Below are 17,948 nucleotides of genomic sequence, written 5' to 3' on the forward strand. Positions count from 1 at the left end.
TTTTCGGGTTTATAAGAAAAAAAAACATGGTCATGTTGAACAGCAGCAACCTGTGTAGGGTTAAGGCCCTTGATAAAACGTGTTGAAAATGTTGTTTAAATAAATTAGATGGCCCTTAATGTAGCTTTTAGCGTAGTTACGTTGTTAGAGTAACACAAAGCTACATCCTTTTTCTCAGAAATTCGAGCAAGTATCCTTCAGGTACTCACTTCTGGCTCACGTTGGAGAGCGACTTAGAGAAAATTAGAAAACTTTAAATGAGCGGATAACATCTGTGCTTTCTTGAGCTTTTCTCTTCATCTGTTGGACAGATGAAATTAAAGTGTTTGAAACTGTAATTTGATGTTCAGAAAAAGAAGCTGTCTAGGCAGGAAGGAAGAAATCATGGTTTGCAAATAAAGATGTTGAATAACCACAACAAAAGTCACACTGATGAAATCTTGACAATCACAGGAACACAAGACACAAGCAAGAAACAGAAGAAATTGTCAGCAAATGAATACTGCCTGACTGAGAAACAGACCCAAGATGGAATGAGTGAGAGTCAGGGAAAGGTTGGGATGGGGGTGAAGACGACGAGAAGGGGCCGGAGAAGGGTTCAGCGCATTGCCTTCTCATGTCCTGATCTAACCCTCTACTTTCTGTGAGGCAGACTTTGCTCTGACAGCTGTGAACGTACACACCCCTAGACAAACAGCCTAGCCTCTATATTATGTCAGCTTTACAAACACATGTACACACGTACGCTCAGAGATAAAACCCAGTTATAGAGCTCCCAAACTGGTTTGGCCAGATCAGAGCTGTGTTGTATGTCAGAGATGTGATTTTTGAACTCTAGCCATGCATCCATCATCTCTGTGGGTCAGCAGCAACAGGTACAACACTGAACCTTTAACCATCCCTGGCAGTAGCTAATAAGATCTGACTTAATTATATCAACAACACAACCCCTCCCTGATTAATATTTGTTTTTCATTCTGACCCTACAAGAGGAAGCTTCTAAATCCTCAGAGCAAATTTACTCAGCTAGCATCTGATAATTATGTTAATATTTGAGGATTGGTGCACTGCACAGACACACACTGTCAAAGCTGGAACAATCATAGAAAATCTGAAATCTGCAGTTGGTATGTGAAACACACGGACAGGATTAACAGAGAAGTCTTTGTGGAGAGGAGATGGAGACTTTAGGGGTGGGTGGGATTGCTACCCTTGAAAAAGGAAACTTAAACGAGTGGGAAAAGAGTAGCACAGCATGCTGGGAAAGAATGTCAGAAAGCTGTATATGGGTCAGAAGTGTCTTTTAAGTCCCTGTTTGCTTCACAGTGTGGTGGGCCAATGGGCCACAGACGGTATGAGGTGAATGAAGGGTCACAATACCTTCTGACCTGTGAACTCGCCTGAACGCATACAACAGATTCTTTTGATTATCATCATTTTTCACTCTTTTCTGTGAACCTTACAGCTGGTAATAATGTTGATAATGTACAATAAACCACATTTTTTTCTGTTAAGGATCTACTGGTACAGGAATAGGGATCAGTTTATTTGAGCAGGTACTTCCAATCTGGAAATATTTGACAATTATGTGACTGGTGCCTTCTAGCGATGCAAACATCTTAGTGTTGAGTAATTGATGTTGAGAACAGGCTCAAACATGCAGTTTCTTCCTCTTTTTTTTTTTTTTTTACATCAGGCAGAGATAGATAAAATGTCCCATACTTTGATCAGCTAGTTTTTTTTGTCCCAGAAAATGTTATTCTCAGCCTTAAGTTAGCTCATCATTTGCATCAGAAGACTGTACTGGATAGAAAGTACAGCAAAGAGAACACATAAACAATTAAAACCAAAAAAGGATTTTTTTAATAGAGAAGAAAATGTGTGGTATTCAAGTTTAATGTCAGGAACAAGTTTCAAAAGTTAGATAGGTTTGGGACATTTTTACAACAGTGTTGCATCAGTTCTTCTATTAACACTGTGGAAAACATTTCTGGGAGTTCTGAAACAAAAGTGAAAAGTTCTCCTATTCATGGCTGATACAGAATTTCAGATGCTCAACAATTTGGGGTCTCTTGGGAGTTTTTTTCATCAAATGTTTTTAACCAAAGGCCAGGCACCTAGGCATCACCATAATGTCACCATAAATGTGATACTGGCCTTTGAACTGTGCACTGCTCTTCCGAGAAGAGGACGCAGCTTCAGCCGTTTTTACGAGCCCATGCAGTGGTTTCCACTGCAGAGTCATATCTGTTGTCAGTGCAGCGACACCTGAACCTGAAGATCACAGCCATATAGTATCAGATATCAACCTTCTTGTTTTTGTATAGAGATTTTCTCTTACTCTGCAGTATTATGTACTTTTTTATTTTGTTTTATGATTCCAAACATTAAAGACCAATTTACTGCTTGTAAACAGTTACGGCTGCCCAGGCATCGTGGCAACAGAAGTGCAGTAGAGTATGATGGTTTGTCAAGCGATGTGAGGGTGTTCACCACCAAAAATCACATTTTTTTTTAACCAAAATAACACCAGTTTGATGGATGGAAAACATCAACAAGTTGACAGATATTCAGTGGACAGAGGTTTTAAGTCGAGAAATGCAGCATGTACCCCGAGTAGAGTTTACACACAAGTCACTCGATGCTTATTACTCCTTTATCTGTTGACAATTACCAGACTGTGAAATATAAAGACATGAACTTCTGTCAATGATCAATAAAACCCCCAAAATCAAAATAAATTTACCATAGTTTTACTTGGCCCAAAACCAACTTTTGCATTAAATACACTTCAGCCAGGAACACTCTTGTCATTGATTGAACCATTTGGGGTACAAATGAGGTATAATTTTTTCTTTTAACATTAAACAACTTTGCAGGGTTTTGTTATACTTGTTGAAATTGTTTTCAAATGTGCTTCAGACCTTGACTTTGCATATTAAAACAAAATAATGAACTTTTTAGTATGAAAATGTCACTCTTTTGGTTGCAATTTCAAGTATTAATTTGTTTTCTGAACCATAAAACCTGTTTTTATTACATTTGGCGTGGTTTCCCAAGTTTTATAGAAATGGCGTACCTGGCACAGATGTTATCTTCCTCTTTGATGCGATTATTGACTACTCCAGAAGTTAAAAAAAACATGATCCAACTGTAGCTTATTTTGTAAAAAAAATCAATATAAAAGTCATTGAAAATGTTTGACATATGTATCCTATTTCTATGAAAACACTTTAAGATTTCATTTAGTGTGTGTTCAAAGTTTTCAGTTTGTAAATACGTTTTGGAAATAAGACAAAGTGAAACAATCTTTGGTTGTGTGTGTATGTGTGTGTGCATGCACAGGGCAAAGTCTACCAAAACAGAGCACTTCACGGCTTCATATATGGGTCACTAACTAAAGATGAAGATAATGCCAAGCTGGGACAGAACTTTCTGATTATTTTACAGAGAAAAACCTTTTCCTCTGACATTGTTGAAGGAGTGGGGCTCTTTAAAACTCACAAGCCTAAAAACCTTCTACAGATTCTTGAAAAGTAAGCTGCAACTTTTTTTGTGCTGGAAAATGTAAGCTCTTTCTTTCCATTAAAGAAACTATATTTATTGTGTGTATTTTCTTGCCTAATGACTACTCTGCAGCCCCGAAGTGACAGTAAGAAACTATAACTATAGCTTATGCAAGGGTCATTCAGCTATTTGGTAGCTCATTAAGTCCCGCAGAAAGAAAGTTCAATTTATGTATCCAACCCTCATGTCAAAATTCAATGCGAATCAGGATCAGAGACCTCTGCTTGTTTTCTCTTTTGCATATATATGAAGGATTGACCTTCTTGGTTTTAATTCGAATAGGTATTGCTTGTTTGTGTGTATGTATAAATGGAGAAACATGGATAAAATTAGGTGTAAAAAACATATCATGATGTAGGTTGTTTTCTGTATGATCGTCTTGTCTCATCTGAGTCATCTGGGCAAATGTCCATCAGAAGCAGGTGGGAGTGTAGGACCCAGGGGCGTCCTGTGGTGTGAGGGTGGAAAAAAAGAGCGAGGGAGAGGGAGGTGGTGGGAAGGAAGGCGAACCAGAGGGGTGAAGCATCAGGTTACAGTGTACATTCCGCCCAGACGCCATGTCGCCCAAACAGAAGAGCACCAGCAGCCCTCGCTGGCTGAATTTACCAGACGTTACTGTAGCACATGCACAGCCTTATTACAGTGTCAACCATTAGTCCCAAAACATTACGTAACACCTCTTATTTTTGTCCTCTAACATGATTTCAACACCGTGAGTATTTGATGATTCTGAATCAATCCATTAATTGATTTTTCTTTTACTGGGTTGTTTTTTTCAGTGGTTGGCTGAAACTAGACAATAGCTCATGTTTCATTATTACATGAAAAGTGCACTAGGCATATTGTTGTCTCCCTTTGTAGTGCAAAAAAAAAAAAAAAAAATCTATTTCCGAGTCAGACATTTCTTGTGACAACACCTGAGAGCTTTGTTTGAACTAAAAATACTCAAGAGCCAAGCTGTATTTAGTAGGGACGTGTGTGTTTATGAGTAGTGTGCGTGGTGAAGTTCGGCTTGGGACAAATTGTTTTTGGCCCTCAGGTGCTGTCTCCTGTCTGTTGAAAACACAAGTAGCTGCACAGCAGTCTGCACTGGCAGACCAAGGAGAGAAGGGCGGAGGCAGACAAAGTTTTCTGTGACACATGATTGACACAGTTGATCGCACGAAATAGTTCATGTTTACACCTGTAGTCATACAGCTGGAGGAAGTGTGACGGATCGGTATGCATATGATTGGAGCAGATTCCTCTGTTTGGCTCACGGTCACCTCATCCATCACTAATCCTGTTTTCCTCTTCCTTTTTCTTTTCTTTTTTTGCCCTAAAGGTATGGCAAGATTGTGTCAACTAAGGCCATCTTGGATAAAACCACCAACAAATGTAAAGGTTAGTTGTTTTGGTTTCTCATTTCTGACATTCATGCTATGATGGAAGCATTGATTCTCTTAAAAAAAACTTCCAACAATTAGTAACATGCTTTCACTTTCTATTTGGTCTATTTTTATTCCACAGGCTATGGCTTTGTTGACTTTGACAGTCCCGCTGCAGCACAGAAAGCTGTTACAGCCCTGAAGTCTAGTGGGGTCCAGGCTCAGATGGCTAAAGTAAGAATAAGATGACTCTCGTTCAGCTGTAACATCACAGCTTTTACTCCAAAATTAACCAATCACAGTATGGTTAGACTTGCCAAATTCACTGTATGGTCTGTTCCCCGTTGGTCATTCTCTGCAATGACACTTGTCAAACAGCAAGCAGCCAAACTCCACCCCTCTTAAGAGATGTAGCTCCTGTCTCAATGAGTGTTGACTAATCCTGGCAGGTAAAAGGTGAAATGTTGCACCTGTTGGCAAGGGTTCAAGACCTCAGGTCTTGAGGTGGGTTTGGGCTTAAATACATTTCAGTGGGTGACTCTCTACCAGTAATGGGCTGTTAACAAAGTTTCTCTCATTCTTGACCAGTTTTTGATAGTCTTTGCTTTGTCAATCCAGTAATTTCTTCCCTTTATCCTCATGTTGTTCCTTTTTTCCTCTCCACTTTCTTTCTCCACCTCCCCTTGTCCGCCCTTGTCTCTGTGCTTGTGTATGTTGCTGACCTGCTCCTGTCGTAGTGCTTGTTCTGAGCTCTTTGTCCAAGTGTCTGCAGTCAAAGCAGTTCTTGTCGGCCCATTAAGCTGATCCCTCCGGCTCTCGGGCTTCCCATTGAGGGAACCCAGGGGAGGGTGCCACTACACCCACTGTCAATGGGACCGGCACAATGGGCTGGCATTGTCCATCGTCTGGGCCCAGGCCTGGGGCTGACACCAGCACTTAATACACTCCGCCCCAGTGTCCCTGCCCCCACCCCCCTTGTTGTGCACCCAAACAGACCCACTGCAATGTAACACCAGGGTCTCCCTCAGCCCGGCCCTGGAAAAGTGTAACAGATCCATGCTGCCAGCTGACCTGAACCAGTCCAGTGCAACTAAACCCGGAGTCTAAGTTCGCTGCAGCTACTGTGTCAGAGTGCCACACAGTCCTGTGTATCTCAATACTCGACACATGTAACTGGACACCAAGACTAGACTCACCCAGACAGCATGTGCTAAGTCAGAGGTGTTGATAGCCACAATAAAAACCTAAATATACACCACTGGTCCAGAGTCACTGGGTTACCTTGGGTCACAAAAAACAACCTGCAGTCTAAAATCAGGTCAATATCAAACCATTAAGGGGTGTTTCACCAGTTGGCGCCATCACCATAGCTGGTGCACACTGTTGTTCACAAACACAACAAGCCACACCTCATATTTGCTATCCTCAGAGTACACATTGGTCCCTGATCGAGCCGACCCGGTCCCCAGGCTGTGGTCCCAGAGGCGCAGCGTGCACAAGGGACAGGGGAACCATGGCAGACTTAAAAATAGATCCCTTTATGACTTGCCAGCACCTCCCTGATCAAACCCATACGTCAGCTTGCACACACTGTGCAACATTCAGAAAGCAAATGTACAGAGACACACCTCAACAGACTAGGCTCACCTAGGGCCGGGCACAAAAAATGCACCATGGCTCAACAAATCTGCCTGGCTTGGATTCAATTGTGCTTATATTATTTTATATTTGCACTAGGGTGGATTCTGTTTGAGTAAGATATGGACGTTGTGTATGCAAGCAGTGACAGAAGTTAAATATAAGGATCAAAAGGTCCTTTGTCAGTAAGACATGCTCTCTTTTAATCTCATCTGCAGTGTGCCACTGGGTTACATAACAGTCTTGTTGCCACACCTAGAGTGACGACAGTAAGAAAGGTTACCTCTTTGCCAGGTGTCTGGAAGCCGAGGACAGAGGCCACTTGTTTGTGAAATAAATCATCATCAGCGACAGCTGTCATCAAACTTGAATAACATTAATCTACTTTATTTTTTCCCTGGCTTTGTAAACTTTACAGATGTCAAACCTGCCCCCTGTGCTGCAACAGCATCTGGAATTGACTGTTCTCTCATGTGTGATGTGTGGGTCAGACCAGTTCAAAAGCTCAACCTTTGTGTTGTTCTATTCACACTGCAGAACTCTGTAATAGCACCAAGTGTTAGAACGGCGAAGACAAAATATAAAATGAAAGAGATAAAAGAGACTTTGATGAAAGAGAAGAGCCCTTTTAATCAGCGAGCACTGATTTATCCGCTTTTCCTTCTTTGCTCTTTTCTGTCATCCTCCTCTTTCATTACCCAAATTACTCAAGACTCCCACCACTTCCTATCATGTCAGTTCCCTCCTTCTGTAAAAAATATCAGTCTTTGCCACTCATTTCTCCCACCCTCCCTCTTCTCTGTACTTGTCCTTTGCTCACTTGTTTTCCCTTCCCCTCTTTTTAGCCCAGCCTCTTTTCTCCTGGTTGCCAGGCTCCTGTTGCTCCCTGTACTCTTTAACTTCATGCCTGGCTTCCTGTCTGCTCCAGCACAGTCACACAAGGTTTCACTGTCAAGCCAATGCTGCAAAATAAGGCTCTGAATAATCCCTTTCCACTTTAATTTCCTTGAGGATACCTGGATCACTTAATTAGACAACCCTCATCAGAAACGTGCAACTTAATCTTTGCAGATAAATTCATATTTGCATGTGTCAGTAAAATCATGTGTCTTTAGATTAAAAGAAGTCTTAGTTGAGCTACCACAGGAAGGCAGATTATTCAGGGTTTCAGTTTATTTGTCAGGCACTAATTACCTAAAAACATTTCATCCATATCCTGTCCCTTTTTAAAATGAAGCCTGACATGGTGCACGGATATGATGAAGCACTAATGTGCTGGGAGTGATGGCAGGTGTTGATGGAAAGACAGGTCACACTGCAGCCTACACAGGAATTTCTGCGGTGCGAAAAAGATTTTGAAAGTGACAAGAAAATTTTCCATTAGCAAATGCAAATGCATTTGCAGAGATGTTTGAAAGTGCTCTGCTAAAATAACAGCCTAATGAAGTACTTTAGACGCACTTCCTCCAGAGAGATACCTTATAGAAACCTTTACATCAACACATACTGGCATTTTGCTTAAAGAAAAACTTTTCAGATCCTACAAAGATCTTTTTGTGAACATACTTTGATGTCTTAACTCAACAGCAACAAGAACAGGACCCCACCAACCTCTACATCTCCAACCTGCCAGTATCTATGGATGAGCAGGAGCTGGAGAGCATGCTCAAGTCCTTCGGTCAGGTCATCTCCACACGTATTCTGAGGGATGCTAATGGGACCAGCCGGGGTGTGGGATTTGCCAGGTAAAATATAGAGTTTGCCTTTGATATGAAAAACTGCTTCATGGTAGCGTAGGTTTATACATCTGTGCCACGAATAAAAAGTAGATGTTTGAAGGATTAAATGTGAATTTGTGTTTCAGAATGGAGTCCACAGAGAAGTGCGAGGCCATAATTCAGCATTTCAATGGCAAATTTATCAAGACTCCACCGGGAGTGCCTGGTGCGTGGACTGTTTGCTTTGTATTATAGGAACCTGATATTGTTTCTGGATGTGTCTGTGCTGTGTTTTCTGTTCCCTGCTGTGATCACTGAATCCCCTCTTCTTGTTTGATCTGTTGTTTTCACAGTGCCCTCAGAGCCCTTATTATGTAAGTTTGCAGACGGAGGTCAGAAGAAGAGGCAGAACCAGGGGAAGTACCTGCAGAATGGAAGGCCCTGGGCTAGAGATGGTGACACAGTAAGCTGGCTAATACTCGCACATAATTCTCTGAGTGAAACTTTTCTGTTTACTTGTTACATAAAGTGGCTAAAAAGTTTCCAGTTTGGTCAGTCTAACTGTGCTAGTGGACTGTTTCAGCTCAAACTGCGCCGGTGTTTGCATGACCTCACTGGTTGTGAATCCTGTGTATTGTTTTCCTAGGGAGGAATGACGCTTGCGTATGACCCCACAGCCTTACAAAATGGGTGAGTGGTATGCACACACTGACTGAAAACAGTCCCAACCCTCCAGGAAAGAAAGTGTAGTATTCAAACTGTGGTTAAGTGCTGCCCTCTGCTGTATGCAACAGGAATTTAAAAATGTTGTCAATGTGGCTGGACAAATGCTGCAGATGGTTGACATGGTGAGGCTGTTTAAAGTTTTTTTTTTCTGACTTTGCTCTGACTGTTTGCCAGCTTCTACTCCTCACCCTACAGTCTGGCTCCAAACAGAATGATCGCCCAGACTTCGCTTCCCCCCTACATGCATTCTCCTGTTTCATCCTACCAGGTAGATTTTTCTGCTTTACATCATTTACACATATCCATATACCTCAAAGTCTTAACTTCAAATTTTCTGATGCTTTTCTTTGCCAAATCACTTAATATAAATATTGTATATATTTACAAGGAGTAACTGGAACTTAGCCTAAATTCATAGATACTTAAAATAAACCAGATGAAGGGCTATTTCCAAAAGTAATGTTTCAACACCCTCTATTGCTGCTTTTAGGACAGATTACGACAAAAGTATATACAGCAGCAAACAAAGTTCCTTTTGTTTACTTTTTCTTGGCAGAACTTCACACTAAGTGTCTCATTAACCCACTCAAAGGGTTCTGGAGACTTTCTTAGAAAACACAACTCCCATGTACTGCACAGTATCAGCAGAGAGATAAGATGCATAGCTTGTCCCACAGGGGCTGCCAAAGTCAACACATAATAAAATGTACTCTTAGCTGCTTTAAACTATTACACACTTGTTATTAGATAAGGCCCACAAAATGTCACAATTAGGGTCCCAAGGGTATGCAGAGGCAACAGATAAGTTTGGCCACAGAACTTCAAGATGTGATTTTGAGTGCTCATGGCTCAATGATGGTGTTGTTACTTTGAGATAGTTAGTGGTTTGGTTTCTAGTTTCTGCTTTCAGAACCCACCGGCTTCAGTGCCATTGGGTTCAGTCTGTGACGAAGATGAAACTTTTGATTGAAATAGAAGACAGCTTTTCCCCCCCTCAAAATAGATCCAATAACAGCCGGATCATCATATACCAGGGGTCTAAAATTCACAACCCAGGATTCACACATATCCATAACTTAATCCGCAAAGTAAGCATCCCCCTCATGGCTTAAGTCAGCCATCATTCCCTGCTACCAGCCAGGAAAATGAAAAATGGAATGAGATGTTGATCATCCATTGCAAGTGGCTCATAAGTATGCCAAGTTATTCATCATCTGTGTCAAATTGTGTTGCAGATTGTAAGGTAATAGTTATTAATGCAGCAGACACACTAAACAACTGTTGAGCAGCCAAGAAGTACAGTGTCAAAGACTGTAGTTACACACCTTTCAGAATGTGTATGTGTGTTACTGAAAAGTGAACAAATGTGTGTTAACTGCACCACACTAATGCAGACCATTGATCATTTCTGCCCTGTAGGTACACAGCCCGTCCTGGATGCACCATCAGTCATACCTCATGCAGCCAGCTGTGAGTATCTCCCCCCTCACCACCTCCTCCACTGTGTATGTGTTTGTCAAGACTGATCAGATATTTGGAAGACAAGGAGCCAAGAGAAAAACAACCACAAGGCATTTAAAGATAGAAAATGGGAGGTGAAGCTGAAGAACCAAACTCGGCTATTAATGTTTGTTCTTGTTTCTGACGCACTCACAGGGTACAGTTCTAACCCCAACAATGGATCACGCCATGTCCATCCAGCCCACATCGATGATGGGACCTCTCACCCAGCAGCTGAGCCACCTTTCCCTGGGCAGCACGGGCACAGTCAGTACTAATCACACACACACACACACACACACACACACACACACACACACACACACACACACAAAAACAAAAAAAAACACATGAACACATATTAAAAGAGGCAGAAAACTGTCTCGGTAGCTAACTGCCCTGAAATACACAAAGTCCATTACTGTTGTCAAATTGCATTTACAATTCATGTTTTCCTCTTTGCCTTCCCCATAGTATATTCCGGCCAACACATCTATGCAGGGGACCTACCTCCCCCAGTACACCCCAGTGCCTCCCTCCAGTGTCGCAGTCGAGGTATGAAGCTACCCTCGATCTCAGCTGCTTACATTTATTATGTTCGTGACAAGGAAGAGTGACCGTCAAAACCTTCGTAAAACTGTATTTACTGAAGCTTCAGACATCTTTGTGCTCAAAAGAGTCTGCTACCTGGTCTCAGCTATTTTTAGATATGGCAGCTTGAGGCACAAGACCAAGGGGGTGGGGGTGGTACTTAAAGCCTCAGTGTAACTTACTATTTACAGGGGAACACAGACTTACCGAACAGACGATCTGAGGAGGCAGATTTTGATTTGCTTTCAGTTTAAACACATACAACTGTTTATTAGGTTGCTAACTTAACACTAAATACAGTATGCAAAGAAGGGTGTCTTAGCTGGCAGCCAAATCAAACGAAAAACCCCTGTGACTGTGCATGAGCAAAACAGTGAATAAGACAGAAAGCAGGTTATAAATTCACAGAGACACAGGTTTAGCATATTAGGAACTCAGGCTGTGATTGGTTTGATGAATTCAAGAGGAAGGTACCAGAAGGAAGGAAGTGTGGTGAACTCCAGCCACTCCTTAATTCAAAGAATCCCCTCTAGCCAGATTTCATTCATAAAGTCAGACTTTTGGTTCATGTGCTCAACAGATTATTGTGTCTTTTTCAACTGAGATGTTATTGAGAAAATATTGGCTTTTGTCATCTTTATCTTTTGATGAAAAACTATTTATTTCTCAAGTGTTGGCAATTTCATCAAGAAATGGAACCTGTAGGATAACACACCTTTACCTCTTTTAGGAGAATGGCGGTCAACAGCAACAGGTTGCCATGGAGACCCCAGCAGAACACACAAACTACTCATACCAACACAACAAGTGAAACTAAGGTAGGACAGAGGATGTTTCTGTGCACTCAACTGGACATCATCAACTTTTCATGCAGATAACCCCCAAATAAAACACATTTATCCAAAGACAGTCAAAGTTTACGACAGGTGTAGACTGTGCACCTGATGAGATTGATACAAATAAAGCTTATGAAATGACTTGCAAGGTATTGCACATCCATTCAGGCCAGCTTAAGCAGGGAGAACAGCAGCAAAGACCACTGGGGCACAGAAAAAAAGTAGGCAATCAGGGACAATACATATGACACTGGTAAAATGTGCCACGTCATTGAGGTTTACGTTAGTTGCAAAGCCAGAGTATAATAATGTGCACGCATCTTGACCGCAGAAGCAGCATTTAGCTCCATTCATTCAGATGAGTTAGTGTTTTTTTAACTCTAAATTCAACCTGTTAGAAGCATCAAAATGTACGGTTGTTCTGTGGACAGCTGTCAAAAACAATACAATACACAAAAGCACAACTACACAATAGAGGCAACTCTGTCAATTTTCGACCATTACAGCGCAACCAGTGTTTTGACGTCAACAGCGACCATGCAAACTGGTGACTTTCAGCCGACGGCAGCCGTGATTAACGGCCGAGAGTCACCAGTTAACAGGGTCACGCTTTACACTGATACACCAGCAACATCTGCATGTTTGTAATTAAATGTGCATTCTTTATCCAACCTCAGTTAAGCAGGTTTGACTGCACACAAGAAATATTAACTGCTGATATTCAAAATACAGATTTGACTTTGATTATTAAATGAAACAGTTGGTTTGGGGCTGAGGATCTGACCAAACATGGACTCAATATGGACATTAAATAATGAGTGAACCTATAAATTATGATTAACAGAAACTGATTTTATGGCCAAATAAAGTAAGGGAATATTATGAAACGATGTTTACATCCTGGTCTGTCACAGTCTGATAAGTGTCCACGGATAATGCAGTCATGAGCATCGAGTGAGTTGTGTTTCCTCTCTGGGTACACGCTAGGTTTCGCTGCAAAAAACGTCTGTCCACCTAATATCTGACCACTTGCTGATCTCTTCTATCCACTCACTGCTATTTCAGCATTTCGCTGTCCGTCAAAGTGATGACATTAAGTTAAAGAATGTGTTTTTTGGTGGTCAACTCCTCCACATCAGTTGACAAACCATTATACTCCGCAGTGCTTCTGCACCCAAGTTGCACGCGCATCCACCGTTGTTGATAAACAAATAAACCCTCTATTGCTATTTGGCAGTTGAATTTGTAGAAGTAATCAGTTAAGCTGTCAGCTCATATGGGCTGATCGACTTTCATGTGCTCTTCCTGGCCTGCCTTAACCAGCCCTAAGCTTAATTAGTTCAGCTCTGATAGAGTGAGGCTAGCTCCTCTCCCCTCTTCTTGTTTTAGGCATACCAGGTTTATCTTCATTTTAAAGAATCTGATTAAATCTGCCATGGCTGCTGAAGGAAACTCTGTAGTCCATGACTCATGTTTATGAGTACTTACTAATGAACCAATAAAGCTAGTTCAATGCTTTGGTACTGAGTTTTGGATGTTTTCTGTAGCTCCCAGCAGGGTGGGGCCGAGGGCACGAGATGAATCCAACCAAGCAGGATTCAGCTGGAAAGATCTGTGCTCCAACACCAAGCATCCCAGACTTGAACATGGATAACAAAAGGAACACGTATGTTTGTGAGTGTGTGTGTTCGTGTGAGTGTGTGAAAGTTGTGTATGTGTGAGTGTGCATATGTGTATGTGTGTGTGCGTGCATGTCTGTTGTTTTCCTGTATTTTTTTTTTTCTAAAAAAGAGGACAACACTCACATCATTGGACTTTACTGCTCACATCCTCAAGAGTTGATCAACCAAAGGCTGGGGGTCTTCCTCACAGAAGCTAAGATCTATTTTGATAACTGAAAAAAAGGAACAGCGAGAAGCTAAAAAAGGAAAAAAATATGAGAGGAGGAAAAGACACAGAGCATATTTTTGTGCACGTAATATAACAAATCCTTATTTTTAAAAAGCATTCTGGATGTTTCAGGGTGATTTAAGGAAGAGTTGAAACACAATGTGTCTTTGATTTCTTTTTTTTGTAAAATATGCAAACTTTCCATTTTTATTTCCTGATGTCTGATGTTTGATGTTCTTTTTGCAGCAGGGGGGCGAGAACTTGTACAGATTTAGGATCCGAAACACACTTTGTTGCTCTGATGTGTCGAGTCATTAACCGTTTAAAGCTACTTCTTCCTGTAACTGCTGCAGAGATTTCTACTCACGCACAGATGATGATATTAACATTGTTTATAGTTTAGACAAATTATTTTTTTTACGTTAAACCATTCTTCCATAAGAGAACAAAAGACAATCAATTATTTCTATTTATATTGAATTATAGTTCTATTTTTTAGAGTTTGTAGATCATTCAACCGTACATTTATAAAAACAAGTTATTTAATACTAGTCTTTAAAGACCAGATGAAATGGACATTACTGAACTCTACCCAACAGAAAGGATAACTTAGTATATTTGACCAGATGACACCTCTTCTCACTAACAGCTGTCCTGTTCTGCATTGTTGCATCTGTGTCCATGAGAAGTGGTTTTAAGCGGTTTTGTTGTGGCAAACCTTCAGGTATCATTGAATCCATCCTCTGTTGTAGGAAAAAAAAGAGGATGTGTCTCAGATTTGATTTGTTACTGAGAGATTATGTGTACAAAGAGCAATGCAGTTACTAAATTAAGATGTAGGTTAGCAAACGCAGTGAGGGAAATCAAATAGGATTTACACAATCCCTGAGAGTAATTTGTTGTAAAGGAAAGGGAGTTGTCTTTTTTTCAATGCTGCTGTTGTCACCTGAGTTTGATTCTGTCAGTGATTTTTTTTTTAGTTTGTAGAAAGTTCAATGTTTCTGGGTTTTTTTCTTGTGTCTGTCACTTGAAAATCTTTTGAGCTAATTTGCCTTATTTTTGATGATTTTATCTTTGAAGTAGATTGGATTTTAGCTGTAGAGTTTAGCTTTGTAGATGTGTCTTTATTAGAGTAGAGCTTAGTTCTTTTCCCCACCTGACGATCGACGCTGTTTTCTCGTGCACATGTTTTCTCTTGTTTTGTCTTCATACTAATTTCCATTCTAAACCTCAAGTCATCTGTCCTCATGTTTTGTCAGGCCTGTTTATAAGAAGCCTTTGGGCATGGTGAGCTGAACCAAACGATGACTTCTTTTCAGTGCTGATCCAAAAGATTCATAGTGATGCTGCACTCGTGTTGTGGCTCAAAAAAGCTTGGTTTGCACAAGCCCTGGTGTGTTTCAACAGTACATCCAAATGTGTTGAACTTTAATTTATACAGACATCATAAACTGTAGATATGTAGATATGAGAAATCATGGTTTTACAAAAGGACTGCTCACTAGACCATGGAAGTGCCATTAAAGACGATTCTTATAGCCTTTAGTGAGACAGCTTGTCTGAATGAAATTGAGGGTGATCCAAAATTTTGCAAAAACTATTTGAAGCTAAGCCTTAATGTTTTCTCTCTGGATGAACTGCCTCATCTCTCGTAGGATCCATACTGAGTTGTATATACTGTGGAAATGACAACAGGCTTGTTCCAATGACATCAAGTTTATGGTCAGAAGTGGTGTTAGCTGTAGAGTCGCTGGGAGCTTTTTCTTCCTGCTCCATAAACCATCAATGTTTAAACAAAGAACATTTTCAAAGCTCACAGTTTAATGATTCTGTTTTTGTCAGGATATTTCTTCTCACATGTTTTGCTGTGTATTTCTGTAATTCTCCACAACCAAAGATGTCACCGCCCATTGTCCTAGCTCTCTGTTGTAGTTCAACCTGCTTTTTATTTTTGGTGGTAACGACTCAACACGCAAACTATTTCACAGTCTGCTTTTGATTAAATGTGACAATTTCACATTTACAGTTTTCAACAATTTCCACCATGGAAGATTTGAGTACACATTATCGAACTCATTACCGATCTGAATGTCTGCTGCAGACACCCACAAGTTATAGAGAACAGTTTTTTGACATGAGAGCTAATTCTGTAAAAAGTCTTCTTTCTTTCTCTTCTTTCCCTTCCTCTTCACACCATTTGTGTTTGTTTCTTTATGTGTGTTTTTTGTGATGTTGTTTTTTTTTTGTGATTTATGGCCTGTCCAGAAAAACACAGTGATAAGCAAGTTGTTCAGATTCAGTGCACCATGAAGGAAAATGTCATGGATATTGTTTATATGTTTGGAGAAATGATATTCCATGTATTAGCCATCACTTTTAATACAAAATACAGGATTTTGAAACTATGAAATGACCACTTTTTACAATGCCGTGTTATTTATTTTGTGTTTTTTAAAGAGGTTATATAAAAGAAATTTTGATGCTCTAAATTGAGACAGCATTAGGAAAATCATTGAAATCTTAAAATTGGTGAAAATTTGAGGACTTCTCAGATCAGTGGTGTGCAATGTAAACAGCACATCACATTTCAAAGACAAAAAATATCAGCTTGCACTTATTTTTTTCAGTCCATTCTTATTTGAAATGCGCTTTTTGTTAGCAATGTCCATTCAATGGCTTGTTTCATAGATTCAAAATGTTTTGCTGCTAAAACAGGATTTCCAAGCAGGCTTTAAGATGTTGCCCTATCTGGATCTTCAAAATGTGCCCACTTGGTTAAGAGCAACCATCAGGTGTTTCCAGTTCTTTCATCATGACACTAATGTACAGAAAAGGGTTTCCCAGTATTGTGAATTACATGTTTTAAAGTTTTGTAAGGACATTTATGATCAAGATATGAATGACCTTCTTTCCCAACACAAAATAAATCCAGTTAGTGTGAAGTGCCGACATTTTGGGAATCCCGTGGGCTCGTCTTACTCTGCTTGTGAACAGTTTTCTTATTTATACAAGAACTCATTTTGTACAGTTTTGTTAGAGGAAAGAGGTTTTGATATTTGGTTATTTTGCAAAGCCACTTGGCTCCTTTTGTCTTCCTGTGCCAGAGATGCTAAATTGTCTGTAACTTGTGTTTTTTTATTGATTGAGATAAGATTTTCTTTCTTTCTTGGTTTTCTCTTTGAATTTGAATATGTCAATTTTTCCTTTTTTAATAAAAGCCGCGTTTCAATGAGTGAGCAAACTGTGTCTTTAAACTGTCTGAGCTAACTTTTAGAGTGTGGAGACTATGTTGTCGCTTAACATGTATCAGGAGTGTTTTAAAGTTGCTGTGGATCAAATCGAACTTACATGTGTACTTCAATATTAAATGTTTATTAAGAAAATTTAGTAGTTAAGATATATTATTTTAGGCAAGGCAGGTTTTTTCATATTGAATGTTTAAGAAAGAGGCAATTTATTCTATACGTTCTGATATCTGTAAAAACAGCCAAATGAAGATTTTATGTTCAACTATTGTAATGTAAGAAAAGTTGTCAGTGGAAAATGTAGCATGAGCAGGTTGTTTAGGGGGAAAAAATTTGCTCCATGGTGAGACAATGCTTTCAGTCCTGCTCCCCCACTCTGGTTTCTAAAATATCTGTAGTTTATGTTGGACCAGCATATACTGTATTTGAAAAGCTTTGAGTTGTAATAACGTGTCTCTAAAAACTAAGAAATAAAAAATACAAAATACATTTTTTGGGGGGAGCATAACCCAGCCCTTGATTAGAACCACCCCAGCATGCAACAGGGGTAGGATACCTGCTACAAAAGCCACCACTTTTATTCAGGGCTGATGCAGATCCAAACATTAAGGTGGTGTATTTATCCTTTACAACATGATTTTCAACACTTATACAATTTCATTTAGCTAACGCTTTTGTCCAAAGCGACATACAACACAACCAAGAATTTGGACTGGAGGGAGAAACCTTAGTAAGCCCAGCAAAGTTCTTTAAGTTTGATTGGCTGCTGTCTATTGCCAGAATAAAATAATGTAGCCACAACTAATAATTCAAGGTCAACAATATTGTTGATCATTCAACAACATTAAATAAGCTGGGTCCCTGAGATCG

General features: G+C 40.1%; 1 protein-coding gene across 1 annotated transcript in view; it reads left to right on the plus strand.

The window, feature by feature from the left end:
* The window catches only part of LOC141796661 (RNA-binding motif, single-stranded-interacting protein 2-like), a 37,663-nt gene extending 20,459 nt beyond the window's left edge, over window positions 1-17,204 (plus strand). The window contains exons 3-14 of the mRNA XM_074677898.1: window positions 4,892-4,950; window positions 5,077-5,168; window positions 8,160-8,317; window positions 8,437-8,516; window positions 8,644-8,753; window positions 8,937-8,980; window positions 9,191-9,284; window positions 10,436-10,486; window positions 10,673-10,783; window positions 10,991-11,071; window positions 11,838-11,925; window positions 13,491-17,204. Of these exons, the coding sequence (XP_074533999.1) occupies window positions 4,892-4,950; window positions 5,077-5,168; window positions 8,160-8,317; window positions 8,437-8,516; window positions 8,644-8,753; window positions 8,937-8,980; window positions 9,191-9,284; window positions 10,436-10,486; window positions 10,673-10,783; window positions 10,991-11,071; window positions 11,838-11,918 (961 nt within the window). The 3' untranslated portion in view covers window positions 11,919-11,925; window positions 13,491-17,204. The remainder of the gene's footprint in view (window positions 1-4,891; window positions 4,951-5,076; window positions 5,169-8,159; window positions 8,318-8,436; window positions 8,517-8,643; window positions 8,754-8,936; window positions 8,981-9,190; window positions 9,285-10,435; window positions 10,487-10,672; window positions 10,784-10,990; window positions 11,072-11,837; window positions 11,926-13,490) is intronic.
* Window positions 17,205-17,948: the final 744 nt, after the last annotated feature.

This window comes from Halichoeres trimaculatus, unplaced genomic scaffold (genome assembly GCF_033239565.1).
Source record: "Halichoeres trimaculatus isolate MK-OKI-2021-1 unplaced genomic scaffold, fHalTri1.1 fHalTri1_scaffold_1, whole genome shotgun sequence".
NCBI lineage: Eukaryota > Metazoa > Chordata > Actinopteri > Labriformes > Labridae > Halichoeres > Halichoeres trimaculatus.